General features: G+C 41.9%; 1 protein-coding gene across 3 annotated transcripts in view; it reads right to left on the bottom strand.

The window, feature by feature from the left end:
* Nucleotides 1–1,113, bottom strand: part of Mid2 (midline 2) — a 98,524-nt gene extending 97,411 nt beyond the window's left edge. For 2 of the 3 annotated variants that reach the window (XM_021153074.3, XM_021153072.3), the window contains exon 1: nt 400–900. In XM_021153074.3, coding sequence (XP_021008733.1) covers nt 400–403 — 4 coding nt within the window. In that variant the 5' untranslated portion in view covers nt 404–900. Of the gene's footprint in view, nt 1–399; nt 901–1,033 lie in introns of those variants that run through there. The other variant, XM_029473305.2, reaches the window with a different exon arrangement.
* Nucleotides 1,114–14,286: the final 13,173 nt, after the last annotated feature.

Genomic DNA, 14,286 nt, shown 5'->3' on the forward strand with positions numbered 1-14,286 from the left:
CGTGGGAAGGCGGCTGCGCCCTTTCCCAGACTTGCGCCTAGGCGCCACGAGAGCAGAGCCGCTCCACTGCTTTCTCCCTGCTCGGCCTGGCGAAGCGGGAGGCCTCGGGCCATTCCCCAGCCTGGGATCTAGGAGTGCAAACTCCTTCCCACGAGGGCAGCGGCAGAAGCCCGGGTCACAACAGTGTGACAGACAACCGGGGCCCTGCCATTGCCGCCTGGACCCCGTCTCCCCCCTCTTACCCCCCCCCCAAGCCCAAGTGTCCTCGGCCAGCTCCAGCCCCGGCGGCACCTGAAGAGCAGCAGGAGCCAGCTGGGGCCAAGCCCGGCGCGGGCGGCGACACTACCCACCCCACCACCACCACCACCCCACGGGCCTCGGCGAGGGGACGCGTTTTACCCATATTGTTCCCGGGTGCCAGCCATCTCCTACGCGCGCCGGGGAGCGCCGGGCGCTCGCTGGCCTCCGCAGCAAGCTGGCTCGGGCTCCCGTGCAAGCTCCCGGGCCGCTGTCGCTGCCGCCGCCGCCGCCACCACCACTCTAGGCCGCCGCCCGCCTTCGCCGCTGCGGCCGCCGCCGCCGCCGCCGCGCAACAGCCGGGATCCGCCAGCCCGCGCGCCCCACGGGGGACAGCACGGAGACCGCAACGTTCCCGCGTCTAGGTCTCCCGGGCTAAACTTAAAGAGTTTTCGCCTCTCGGTCCAGAGGCAGCACCATGACACCACCGCAGCACCACACTGTCATTTCCGCCGCCGCAGAGGAAAAAAAAAAGGCAATCCCTTCGAAAGGAGGGTGGAGTGGGGGCAAGCGGAGCCGAGGCTGACACCCTACGGGAGCACGGGGAGGGGCCGGGCAGAAGGGGCGCTGGGCCACCTTCCTAGGCTCACCTTCCGCTGCCCCCGCCACTCCCAACTCCCCGTGCCCCTCCTCTGGAGGCGCGCTTACATGTTTTCTCCCCTGGCAGGAGTGACCAGAGAAACCCGAGCAAGCAAAGGCAGTGGGTGGGTGGGGTTCAGATTACTACTGTACCTACCAGCTGATTCCAGCAGCCTTTTCTCCAGCACCCTGTCATCTTGATGGAAGGCACAGGGAGAAGGGGCCTGAGCAGGCGCGCGAGCGCGCGCGTTTGTGTGTGTGTGTGTGTGTGTGTGTGTGTGTGTGGTGTGGTGTGTGTGTGTGGTGTGTGTGTTTGCGCGTCCACGACCCGGTGGTGTGTGTGAAGCGCAGAAGGAAGACTGTGGCCAAACTCTTCACCCACCCACCTCCCTTCTACATCCACAAACCCCCAGATCAGAGCAAGGAGAAGGCTGTTGCACTCGCCAATGAAAAGAGTGTGCCTGGATCCTCCTCACAGGTCCTACTGGTGAAGCTGTTGTATGCAAAGTTAACTAGAGAGTAAAACAAAAATAGTGGAGGAGACAGAGAAGGGCAGACAATTGAAGGAAACCCAACCCCTTTTTTCTTTTGACAAAGGGAGAATGGCAATGTTCTATTGGAGTTGGGCACAAGTTGTTCAGGTGGATTAAAGCCACTAAAAGTATAGGGGGTAAGGTTTCTTTTGCACCTTCAGATCCTTGACCAATACAAAAGGGTCACTGCCAAGAGGACAATGAGGCAGATGCTAGCCATCCAGGAATTCAATGTCCCTAATAAGATCCATTTGGAAGCCAGGATCCTCCCATTGGTCTGGATACAGCCTGTCTTTTAACCTATCACTGGCTCAAAGACTACCACCTCCCCCCACACACACACACACACACTTAAAAGGTAGATGAGAGAAGGAAGCCACCTCAGAGGATACTCTTTCTAGCTCCGCTCAAAATGAGGAAGGAATAAAGCAATCCGAAACAGCCCCTCTCACGTGGGCCTCCCATTTTACTGTGCTTGGGAACAAATCCAGAAAAAAAAATGAAGGTTGATGGGTGTGTCTTATCAGGGAACCAATAGCAGTCAGCCAACAGCACTGTTAAACAAACCTGCTAGAGAACACTGGAGTGGAAATGAAGGGAAAAACCCAACCACATTACCTAAAAGGAAGTACAGCACTGAGAGATGTAAAAGTTAATGTGTCATATCCAAAGCACAGACAACAAAAGCAAAGCCAGACAAATGAGACTACATAGCACCAACACCTACACAGCAGAGTACACAACCGACACATTGGGAATGGGAGAAAATGTTTTTAAACCATATATGTATGATAAGGACTTACTATCTAGAATATGTGTTTTAAAAGGGGCAGAGAACTTAAATGGGTATTTTTTCAAAAATAGAAAAAATATAGCAGATAATAAGATATTTAACATGACTAATCATCAGGAAAATGGGAAGTAAAACAGTGGAGATGTGTTGCATTTGGTTAACAAGATTACACTGTATTCTTGGACAAGGTCAGATGGGTAAATTCTATACCATAGGACCTTTGACTGAATAAAACACTTGATTTCTTTTAAGTTCGTGAATCAGAAGTCTGCTGATTTGCTGGGCAAATTCACCACACAAATATTAAAAATAATTATATATGTATATTTTGTGTGTGTGCATCTATATTTACATTTGTTTGGAGTCAGTCTGCCTGTGGAGAGACCCAGGCTGTTTAATAAGCAGGAAACTAAGGGCGATACATCTAGTAGTGTGAAAAGGGAAGTAGGGATATTTGTGGACAAATAAGTATTCTCAGTAAAGATATCTCTAAAGTTGATTGCACTGGTTACCTGGAGGACAGGCATAGGAAGGAAACAATGTTAACTTTCTGCTACTGTGATGAAAATCTGAGAGACTACTTAGGAGGAAAGATTTTGGATTATGATTTCAGAGTTTTCAGTCTGTAATCACTGGTCCTATTGATTCTGAGGCTATGGGGAAGCAGCACACCATGATGGGACTGTAAAGGAACTTGCCTCACAGTAAGGAGGGAGGAGAGGGGAGGACGGGGAGGGAGGAAGGAACAGGAGTTCAGAGTCCCAGTATACCATTCAAGGGCACATACCTAAGGGCCTACTTCCTATAACCAAGTCCCAGCTCCTAGTTTCCACCACCTCCCAATAGTCCTTTAAACCATGAATGCATCAATGGACAAATCAGTTGATGAGGTTAAAGCCTCTATGATTCAGTTCATTCCCAAAGGACCTGCTTGGAACACCCACTGGTACAGAGGGGGCAAGTTGGCCTTCAACACATAAGCTTTTGCTGGGACATTTCAAACCCAAACCATGACAGGTAAGCATCCAGCACTGTATATGTTGTTTTGTATTTCTCAAATATTTTATTGACCTCTTAGAAACAAATTTAAAGGGTAAGGAGCATAGAGATAGGAAGTAGAATGAAGGATGCTGGGGACCAGTGGGAGAAGGAAATGAAACGTCATTTAAAGCGTACATGGTTTCTGTCTTGGATTTTTGAAATTTTTCTAGAAATAATTTGTTTTGTGAATGTATTTAATGCTACTGAATTGAACACTAAAAAGTGGTTAAAGTGGCAAAGTATATGTTGTTAAAAAGTGAAAGATAGAAGTAGCACACTGGGCTGGAGATATGGCTCAGCGGGTAAGAGCACTGACTGTTCTTCCAAAGGTCCTGAGTTCAAATCCCAGCAACCACATGGTGGCTCACAACCATCCATAATGAGATCTGATGCCCTCTTCCTGTGTGTCTGAAGACAGCTACAGTGTACTTACATATAAGAAAGAAAGAAAGAAAGAAAGAAAGAAAGAAAGGAAGAAAGAAAGAAAGAAAGAAAGAAGCACACTGGACAACTATAGATTATTTCTACCTGTGAAAGATAGATCTCAGAGCCTGGTAACACCTTGTACACGATTCAAACCTAGAACTGAGATTAGTTTGTATGGAGATCTTTCAATAACTGCATATTTTGCATTAAGAATGTTTTATGGGTAGTGCATGGTGGTGTATGCTAGGTGGTTAGTCCTAGCACTAGAGAGGCAAAGACATGTGGATCTAAGTTTGAGGCTAGCCTGGTCTACAGAGTGAGTTCCCAGACAGTCAGGAATGCACAGAGAAACCCTATCTTGAACACTAAAATTAAACAACAACAACAAAAAAGGAAAGCTTTTTGATAGTTTAGTTTAAAACAAAACAAAAGGTATGACTACAAAAAGAATGAGTCACAAATTGAAGTGAGAACTCAGTTGCACTACAGTCTCACTTGGTAAGATCCCCCACAGTGCAGTGAAGACTATTCTAGAACATAACGGGGTGACCACTTTCATTAGGGTGTACCTGAACAAAGCTAGCTCCATCTTGGCAGAGCTAACAGTAAAGGAGGTTTCATTTTAATGGCTTTTCTCACCCATTAGAAATGATCCCACCCTTTGTATTTTAGTCCATCTCCCCTGCACCTGAGTTTCCAGTGCTTCAGAAAGAGTCTCTGGCTTAAGAGCCCTGCACAAAACACCCAACCCTGCCTTTCCTCCCTAGGGAATGTTCTGGACCTTTCCTTTCCCCTCCTCACGACTTAACAGCTGCTGGGTTCCTTACAAAGGACCTTGCTAAGTGATTAAGGAATTCAATCAACTAACTCAAGCTAAATGTTAATAGCTTCATTTGTCTCTCTATTAGGAGATAATATTTTAATTTTAACAGAGGCCTTCAATGTATTAATTCAAAGGAATGACTAATGGCTTGTGTGGGTGGGAGTGGGGGATGGGGAGATTTTGCTAATCACATCACATAAGCAGCTGCTTTGAAAATATCCCCATTTTCAAAGGTTTTATGCAAATTGCTCACTGTAAATTTATTAAAGTAAATGTTTTGTATCTGGCATGAGATGCAAAATTGGCTGGGAGTATGTGATGAAATTATTTGTTTATAATTATTTAATGGTTACCTTTGTATATAACATATGTTGATCCTATTAACAAAATAAATCTGGGCCCATAAAAAAAAATGTTTGACAGATTCAGCTGGAGGTGTTTAATTGAATTAGTCTGAAGCTGACTCACCGCACCACAGGCCTGCAGTATGAAAGGGACAGCTCATCGGGCTATTTTTTTTTCCAACTGAGAATGTAAGGGGGAGGGAGTGGCTCCAGATACTGTCTTCAGAGAACAGCACAGAGGCCAGTCTGTTCCACAAGGGAAAAAATCACAGAAGGGTGATTTTGTTGTACAAGAACATCATTGCTTCTGCAGAAGGGGACCTTACACTGCTCTCAAAAGAAGCAGTTACTTGTCTGAAATTCAGAGGTTGACCAAAAGCTTCTCTAACCAAGCAGCTCTTAACAGGATGGTGAGAAGAAAAGCACTTTGGGCACAGTCTCGTCAATAGGACACTGTTCTAAAACTCCAGTGGTAAATGCACTCCATAGTCTGCTTGAAAGAGAGTGGTTCAAAATAATTATGTTCCTACTGTGGAGAAATAGCGTGTGCCTGGTGCATTTTATTCTTTCATTTCCACTCTGCTACCGTTTTCATGTTTTATAACTTTTCTGAGTTGTTCTAATAAACATGTATGTTTGCTCTCTGCATTGCATTTGTCCTAGAGGTTTAATGTGCCATCAGGGCCAATTTAAATCTTACTACCGACCAGGCCTTCCCAATCAACAGTGTCAGTTACTTACTGTCTGGCTTCCACAACAACACACCTTTCCTGGTTTTCCTACCACCTCACTACATGTTCCTCGGGTTCTGTTGTTTCTTCCTCCTGTTTTTCTATCCCTGAAGACTGTATCCCATAGAGCGCAGGTCTGGACTCCCCTTTCCATAAATAGTCACTTCAGTGGGAGACCCTCTGGTCCTATGATTTCCAGTGTTATTCACATACTGATGGATCCCAGTGTGATCCATATACTGATGGATCCCAGTGTGATCCATATACTGATGGATCCCAGTGTGATTCATATACCCAGTTTTATTTCCCCATCTCAGATCTCTCCCTTGGGTCCAAGCTCTCACATGAATCTGAGTGCTTTCCGGCTCCAGTTGCCTGCCTAATAGGCAATGTTAAGAATGTGGCCAAAAAGGACCTCTTACTTTCTATCCCCATTCCATTTAATTTAGTGATATCACCCAGCTACCTAAAACAGACTCTGGCATGCCATCCTTGACACTTTCCATGCCCCAGTGCCCAACATCTAACTGGTAATCTAGTCAGGTTTTCATTTTCCCACTTCTGACCTGTGATCCTTTCAAAATGGAAATCTAATCATTTAAAACCTCAACCCCTGCTACAAGCTATGTCTCCTCTCATTGCCATTAAAAGAAATTGCAAGGGCTGGTGAGATGGCTCAGTGGTTAAGAGCACCCGACTGCTCTTCCGAAGGTCCTGAGTTCAAATCCCAGCAACCACATGGTGGCTCACAACCATCCGTAACGAGATCTGACTCCCTCTTCTGGAGTGTCTGAAAACAGCTACAGTGTACTTACATATAATAAATAAATAAATCTTTAAAAAAAAAAAGAAATTGCAAATTGCAAAAGTTATAGAAGACCTGTAGCCATTCTCTACCAAACTCTCCAACTTCATCTTATACAACTCCCATCCTTGCCCACAGTAATCCTAGCACACTGGCCTTCTGATACCCTTGAAAAGACACACGGAGGCTGGTGAAATGGCTCAGTGGGTAAGACTGCCCTTCCAAAGGTCCTGAGTTCAAATCCCCAGTAACTACACGGTGGCTCACAACCACCTGTAATGAGACCTGATGCCCTCTTCTGGGATGTCTGAAGACAGCTACAGTGTACTTACATATAATAAATAATAAATCTTTAAAAAAAAGAAAAGACACACCACTCTTAGACACCCCCAAGAACATCACATGCTCTTACCTCTCTTTCAAATTGTATTTCCTCCCACTCTCCATATGTCTGTCCAATGTCTTCTCTTAGATTACATAGCACCCGATCAGATAATCCTTTCTGATCACTCCACCTAAAGTAGCACCATCTCCAGCACCCTAGTTCTTTTTATTTTGGAAACTTATCACCAGATAAAAAAACAGCACATGTGTTTATTTTATGCCCTCATATATTCATGCACAGACACAAATATGCATTCCATGAGAGTGGGAGTTTTGCCTATCTATCACTGGTCTATCTCCAACACATCAAACAGTACCTGGATCATAAATGCTAAGTTTTGCCACATAATATAAGTAAATTGATGAAAGACTATGGTCCAGAGATGACCTTTGCAACCTGAGCTAGATCTACCCTAACTTTCAATCCATAGTGAGAATATGGAGAGACTCTTTTGGCAGAACTAGTACAGTCACAACAGGCTCATGATGGGAGGCCAGACACATGACTCAGAGCCTCAACTGCAGATATTCTAATTATTAAATTGGCTCTGTAATAAACTCTACTGCCCCTTAAGATATGAACTGATATTTTGGGGGGTGGAAGGAGTTGGTCAAACACGTGTAAGAAAAAAAAAATGCTACAGACTATCTCAATGACTCACAGCACATATTAGCATTTGAAGACTCTAAGTTCTGTCAGAAATAAAATCTATTTGTCCTTTGTGTAATATTTCCCCCCAACATGTTTGACCATGAAACATTTATAGTCTATCCACTGGTTATCATATCACAGGGGGATAGCAAAGTAGTCCATAGTATAATGCTTATTTAATATGTGTAAGACAGTGAATCCCATCTCTAACACCACAGTAAAACACATCTTACAATACCCAACCTTGAAAGAACAGTTTTGGAAGCACTGTCATATAGATAAAAGAGGAGTGTGTGTGTGTGTGTGTGTGTGTGTGTGTGTGTGCGCGCGCGCACTGGATATTGATCAACATTAAATTAAGATCTAATCTTAATTTATTAATACTAATAAATTTATTAATACTAATCAAAAGATTCACTTGTGAAATGAAGTAGAGCAGGATGCAAATTTAAAATGAGGTAATGAGGGGGCTGGAGAAATGGTTGAGCAGTTAAGAACACTGCTGCTCTCCCAGAGGTCCTAAATTCAATTCCCAGAACCTGTATGGCAGCTCACAATCTTCTATAGGATCCGATGCCCTCTTCTGGTCTGCAAATGTACATGCAAACTAAACATGGATAGCGATAAAATAAATATTTAAAACAAGGCAAAAATTGAAGACAGCAATCCTGTTAATATAGACCTATTAAGAGTAAAGTGACCTACAGTAGGTGGACAGAGTTGCTCTGAATTCAAAGAAGTATTCCCAGGTAACTGACAATCTGGAAAAGATGAATGAGTTGGTAAGATGCTTGTCATGCAAGTATGACGTCTTGAATTTGATCTCTGGACCCACATAGAATCTGGACAAGGTGGCATATGCTTCTAATCCCAGTATGGGAAAGGTGGGGACAGGTGGGTCCCTGGGGATTTACTGGCCAGCCAGCCTAGCCTAATCAGGATCCAAAGTTTCTAATGAGACTCTTGTCTTAAAAAAAAAAAAATAAGGTGGATGGTTCATGAAAAGTAACATCTAAGGTTTAAGTAACTAGCCTCCACATGGATGCATGTATACACATGTACATATATACCTGAATACACATTAACATGCATACACACATGAATACACATGGATATCCATGATACACTGATCCTTAGGAATACACAAAGCAGAGAATGGTATTAATATTAAATTAAAAGACTAAAGATGAGCAGCTATTATAAGGGAAGGGAGTGATAAGGCTTAGTACTGCCTGTTTTTAATCACAGCATGCAAGAATCAAGGTCAGGCAGTTCTCTATGAGTTTGAAGCTAGCCTGTCTACACAAAAGTTGAAGACCAGCCAGGGATACATAGTGAGACCCTGTCTAACAAAAAATAGAAAGGCAGGGGGAAGACTGAATTTGCAAAGCAATGGCCAGTGGAATAAAAGTTGGCTTGAAGTCAAGACACATTGTTATTGCTCTTACCCATCTCAGTATGTCTTTTAGGTCTTTGAGCACTCTACAGTGGCCCATGATTACAGCCTCTGTATGTGATGTTCCCTCTGCCTAGAACAGAGATAACCAAACCTTTTTTTCTGAAGTAGGCATATGGAAATATTTCAGGCTTTCTGAGACATACACTCTATCTCAACTACTCAGCTCTGCAATTACTCCATAAGTAACATCAGCAATACATAAGCAACAAAACTTTACTTTCAGAAAGAAAATGTGGCAGATTTGGACCAAGTAATAAAGTTGTTTAATATGAAGCAAACAATACAAATATCTTCATATGACTAACCCTTTTTAATCAGAATTTAACATAAACATTATTGTCTATGATGTCACTATCTAAAGCAGCTACACACCAATTTGCTTTCAGTGCTTTGAAATCTAGCTATTTTAATTATTTTTATTGTTCCTATCCTAAAATGTTACTTTCTTGATTGTTGATTTTTCCAACCTCCCACACACACCCAAATAATAAGGAACATTTATTAAGCTTTTTTTGTATATTTGGCACTGTTCTGAACACTCACCATGCATTAAGTTCTTAAATCTGTACAATAACCTATTGACAATAATCCCTAATTGACTCATTTTGTGGATGAGGAAATGAAAACTGAATCATTGAGTAATTTATTCTCAGTCAATTTATTCTCAGCTTAGTGATGGTTCCAGGATTTACACCCTGGCCCCTAAGCAGTGTGCTACACTGAATGTCAATGATAAGCTCCCCAGGGCATGTGTCCTGTCTGTCTTGTTTAGTGATGGCTATTGTACAATGCCTAGCATCTGGTAAATGGTCAATCTCAGTGCAATAAAAATTCTAAGATTCTCTATTAAATGGATTCAGTATTCAAGAAACTTGAAATTTGATTTCTTTTTGATGAAGCTACTATATGAGATAAGAGAAAAGAAGTGCAATGTTGTATGTTGTGGTTTGAATGAGAATGTCCAAAGTGAAATGCCTAGTCCTTTAATACCACCTCCTCAATTACTGACATCTTCTGTTATTTCCACGCTGGAAACCTAAAATCTGCTTTCATTCTCCCCTAATCTGAACATGCACCCCATATCAAATTATTGTAATGCTCAAAATTTATCACCTTATCACATATCTGGTGTCTATAGTCATCCTTTTGGTTTCTTCCCTAGTTTTGTATCTATTCCATTCTCAGCACTCCTTCCAGAAATACTCTTTAGTTTATTTATTCTTTGTGAGCTAGGTGTGTGTGTGTGTGTGTGTGTGTGTGTGTGTGTGTGTGTGTGTGTGATGTATGTTTGGAATTACACATATGTAGAGGTCAAAGAACTCCTTTCAGAAGTCAGTTCTTTCCTTAGTCTTCCTCTATGGAACTGAACTTGGGACAGTAGATTTTCATGGCTAATGCTTTTATCAATAGAGTCATCTCACTGAGTGCAGAATTAGCTTTTCATAAATGAAAATTTGAGAATGAGGTATGATGGCACAAGCCTATTATATGACCACTGAGTAGGCTGGGGCAGGAGGATAGTGAGTTTGAGGCCAGCCTGAACTAGATGGTCAACTACTCAGAAATACTTTGTCTCAAGCAGAGTAAATATTTTCTTATGGTACACTGCCTACCAGATAGGGCTCAAGATACCTTAGGACCTACACAAATCTTTTCAAACTTGAAAGCTACTATTATCACACCTAATATTTTAGAAATTACAGGTTGCTTTTATTACTGTAGTTCTTTATTATTTTGTTTCATTCAGATTTGCTTGGGGGCAATTTTTGAGATATTAATATATAGAGAACTGAATCTACACATCACACACACACACAAAATTTTATTTGTAAGCATATACATACACATACATACATACATACATACCAAGTCCATTTAGCTTTGCTTATATATACATCAGTTCAGAGCTGAACACTTGGGATTGGAAAAATTATACAGAAGGGCCTACCTGGAAGAAACTAATTCTCTCTCAGCAGCCACTGATAATCTGTAATTCTTAATGTAGGGTTAGAATCTTGTGGGATTGTCACACTGGCAAATGAATTACTGTTGACATTTTGTCATTCTCGTTCAGGAAACCATATTATTAAGATTTCAGGGGTGCATATTCCCTGTCTTGTCTTGGAAACAATAGGAGGAATACAGGAGTCTCCCAAAACAATATGGCCTATTATCACTGCCTTTCGTTGCCTTACAGGATTTGAAGACACTTAGCTGAAAACAATACACTTTAAAAGAAAAAGAAAACAGGCTTGGAAAAACTGATCTGGAACTGACCTGAAAATTTTTTCCCTGAGGTTCTCGTGGTATCCTAAGGTGATATGCAAGCTGCTGAGAGGGGGAGCAAGTAGCAGTCCTACCTGGCTATAAAGTCTATGAACCACAACAATGACTGGCCTGGGAAGGTGTCCTCAGTGGTGCAACAGTGGCACTTATATCTTGTAGGTAACAAACAGCTGCTAATTGAACATAAGATCCTCTCAATCAGAAGGAATCCATACCTGGGATTGTTAACCAAGCCAACTATCAGTGATTAGAATGTCCACTGACCCTGGAGGAGAACCTACTGCAACACAGAGAATAAGTGACCATGGGGACAAGACTAGACCACATTGAGTCCTCACAACTTATTATATAGATGTGATGTCAAAAGACTATAATCCAAGAACATGAGGAGCTGAGGCAGAATGCTCATGAGTTTGAATCCATCACTGACTAACCACACAGAGATGCTGTTTCTGGAGACAAAAAAAAAAAAAAAAGGTTGCTCACCTGAACTTACTGAAGAAAATTTAATGAATACTAATTTCAGATTGTACTGTATTATAGTTCTGAGGTTGGAGCAGAGAATATGTTTGTTCACAAGTTGATTTAGATGACGTGAGAATCACTGAAAACAGGGTCCATAAGTCTTTCCAAACCCTTAAATTCTCTAATTCCTGAAACATTTTCATGAAAGGAAAAAGAACTCAAGTATGTACTACTGTGAGAAACCACTCATCTATTCACTGAAGTCAGTTATCTAGAAGGGACTTCAAATTTCCAAGAAAATCTCAATTTCAAAGACTGAAAAATGTAGTCCAGACAGAATAAGCAGAAATATATCAAAATATATAACAATTAATACAGCAATCTTATATTTCATTTCAAAGAACTTTCAATATATGCTTACATAATAAAATAAGATATGTACCTGTGACTATAAAACAATTTGTTTGGTTATCATAGTTATTTTACATACTATAAATCAAAGTCATTATTCTAGGGTTTAGCTTTCCAATGTAAATTAAATCCCTTCCCCGAAGCAGCCTATGGTTTTGTAAGGGAAAGACAAATAAACACACAATTTATAAAGCAGCAAAGTAGAATAGCTACAAGCTGCTGCAGAATGTGTAAAATGAAGTCATATTATTAAAGGGGGTAATAAGAGAGATGAGTCTAAAAGAAGAATAGAAGTTACCTAGGGGAAGGAGGGTGTTTGTGAAAGATGGGATGGTATCTCAAAAACCAAAGAGAATATGATAACTTCAATAAAGTAATGATATTGTAAGCACACAGACTGAATCTGGAGTGGAATGAAGAAAAGGTGATGAAGCTGTCATAGGATAGGTCATAAAAGTCCCATGTGACATTTCCAGAACCATGAACGCAATTCAGAATCTTTGAATGATTATGAATGTGGATTTGGCATAATGACATTTGCATGGTAAAGTAGATATTCAAATAGCTATGGAAAGGATAGACTAAAAGGGATGGGGACTGAAGCAAGGGGAATGTTCAAAAACAACTTAGTTAAGTAGGAAGGACTTAAGAGGGCACATATATGAAAGGGATTTAAAATGTAAGTAGAATTGGAACAAAATAAGTGAAGGAAAAATCAGGTTTCTGTTTGTACACAAGGGATGGCAGTGCCACTAAGTTCTTCAAAGCAGAGTGCAGAATGAAGACCCACCTTTTAAGGAGCATGGGAATTAGGACATAGGAAAGAATGGCAAGCTCAGCTTTGGACTTAAGCTCTGGAACAACTAGCCAGAATTGAGCTGAAAAATGATGTTCTGATGATTCTCAGAAAAAGTGAAGGCTGGTAAGACAGGAGTGGATACAAGCAGGTACACTGAAATTATGATGGGAGATAAATTAATCAAGGGAGAGGCTGCACAATGAATTGAGACCTGAGCTGTGGACCAAATCTTGGAGAACATCAACACTTACATGTGACAGAAGAAAAGTAGCTATAGAAAAAAGACAGAATGGCCAGACAGAGGTAGAGAGGTTAAGAAAAAAAGGAGAGTGGAACCCCATACAGCTAATTGTATTGGTATCCTATTATAGCTTTACAAAATGACAAGTATTATGGCTGAAAACAACACAAACTTATTACCTTATACTTCTGAAAATTAGGAATCTAAAGTTAGTATTATTAAGCTAAAGTTAAGGTCTCAAGATGGCTGATTCCTTATGGAGGTGCTAAGAAACAATACATGTCTTTATACTTCTTGGTGTCTAGAGATTCTCTGCATTTTTTATTAAATATTTTCTTTTATTTTTATTGGATATTTTATTATTTAGATTTCAAATGTTATCCCCTTCCTGGTTTTCCCTCCAGAAACCCCCTATCCCATCCCCACTTCCCCCTGCTTCTATGAGGGTGCTCCCCCTCCCACCCACCCACTCCCACCTCACTGCCCTGGCATTCCCCTACAATGGGGAATCAAGCCTACACAGGACCTCCTATTGATGCCAGAAAATGGCATCTTCTGCTACTTATGCAGCTGGAGTTATGGGTCCCTCCATGTGTACTCTTTGGTTGGCAGTTTAGTCCCTGGGAGCTCTGGGGATCTGGTTGGTTGATATTATTGTTCTTCCTATAGGGCTACAACCCCCTTCAGCTCCTTCAGTCCTTTCTCTAACTCCTCCATTGGGGACCTCGTGCTAAGTCCAATGTTTGAGTGCAAGAATCCTCCTCTGTATTTGTCAGGCTCTGGCAGAGCCTCTCAGGAGATAACAATAACAAGCCCCTGTCAGCAAGCACTTGTTAGCATCCTCAATAGTGTCTGGGTTTGGTGTCTGTATAATGGATGGATCCCCAGGTGGGGCAGTCTCTGGATGGCCTTTTCTTCAGTTTCTGCTTCACACTTTTCCCCCCCGTATTTCCTTTAGACAAGAGCCCTTCTGGGTTAAGAATTTAGAGATGAATGGGTGATGCCCTCCCCTACCTTGCTTAACCTCTAGATATGGTCTCTACAGGTTCTCCCTCCCCTTTGTTGGGCATTTCAGCTGATCTTATCCCTGTTAGGTCCTGGGAGCTTCTTGCTTTCCCCATTTCCCCATCTCCCATTGCTACGCACCTCTGTTCAATTTCCTGACCCACTGTATACCATCCCCATCTCCTCTCGTACATGATTCTTTCCCCGTTAAA

The sequence above is a fragment of the Mus caroli genome, unplaced genomic scaffold (assembly GCF_978045245.1).
Source record: "Mus caroli unplaced genomic scaffold, Mus_caroli_1 scaffold_5, whole genome shotgun sequence".
NCBI classification, from domain to species: Eukaryota; Metazoa; Chordata; class Mammalia; order Rodentia; family Muridae; genus Mus; species Mus caroli.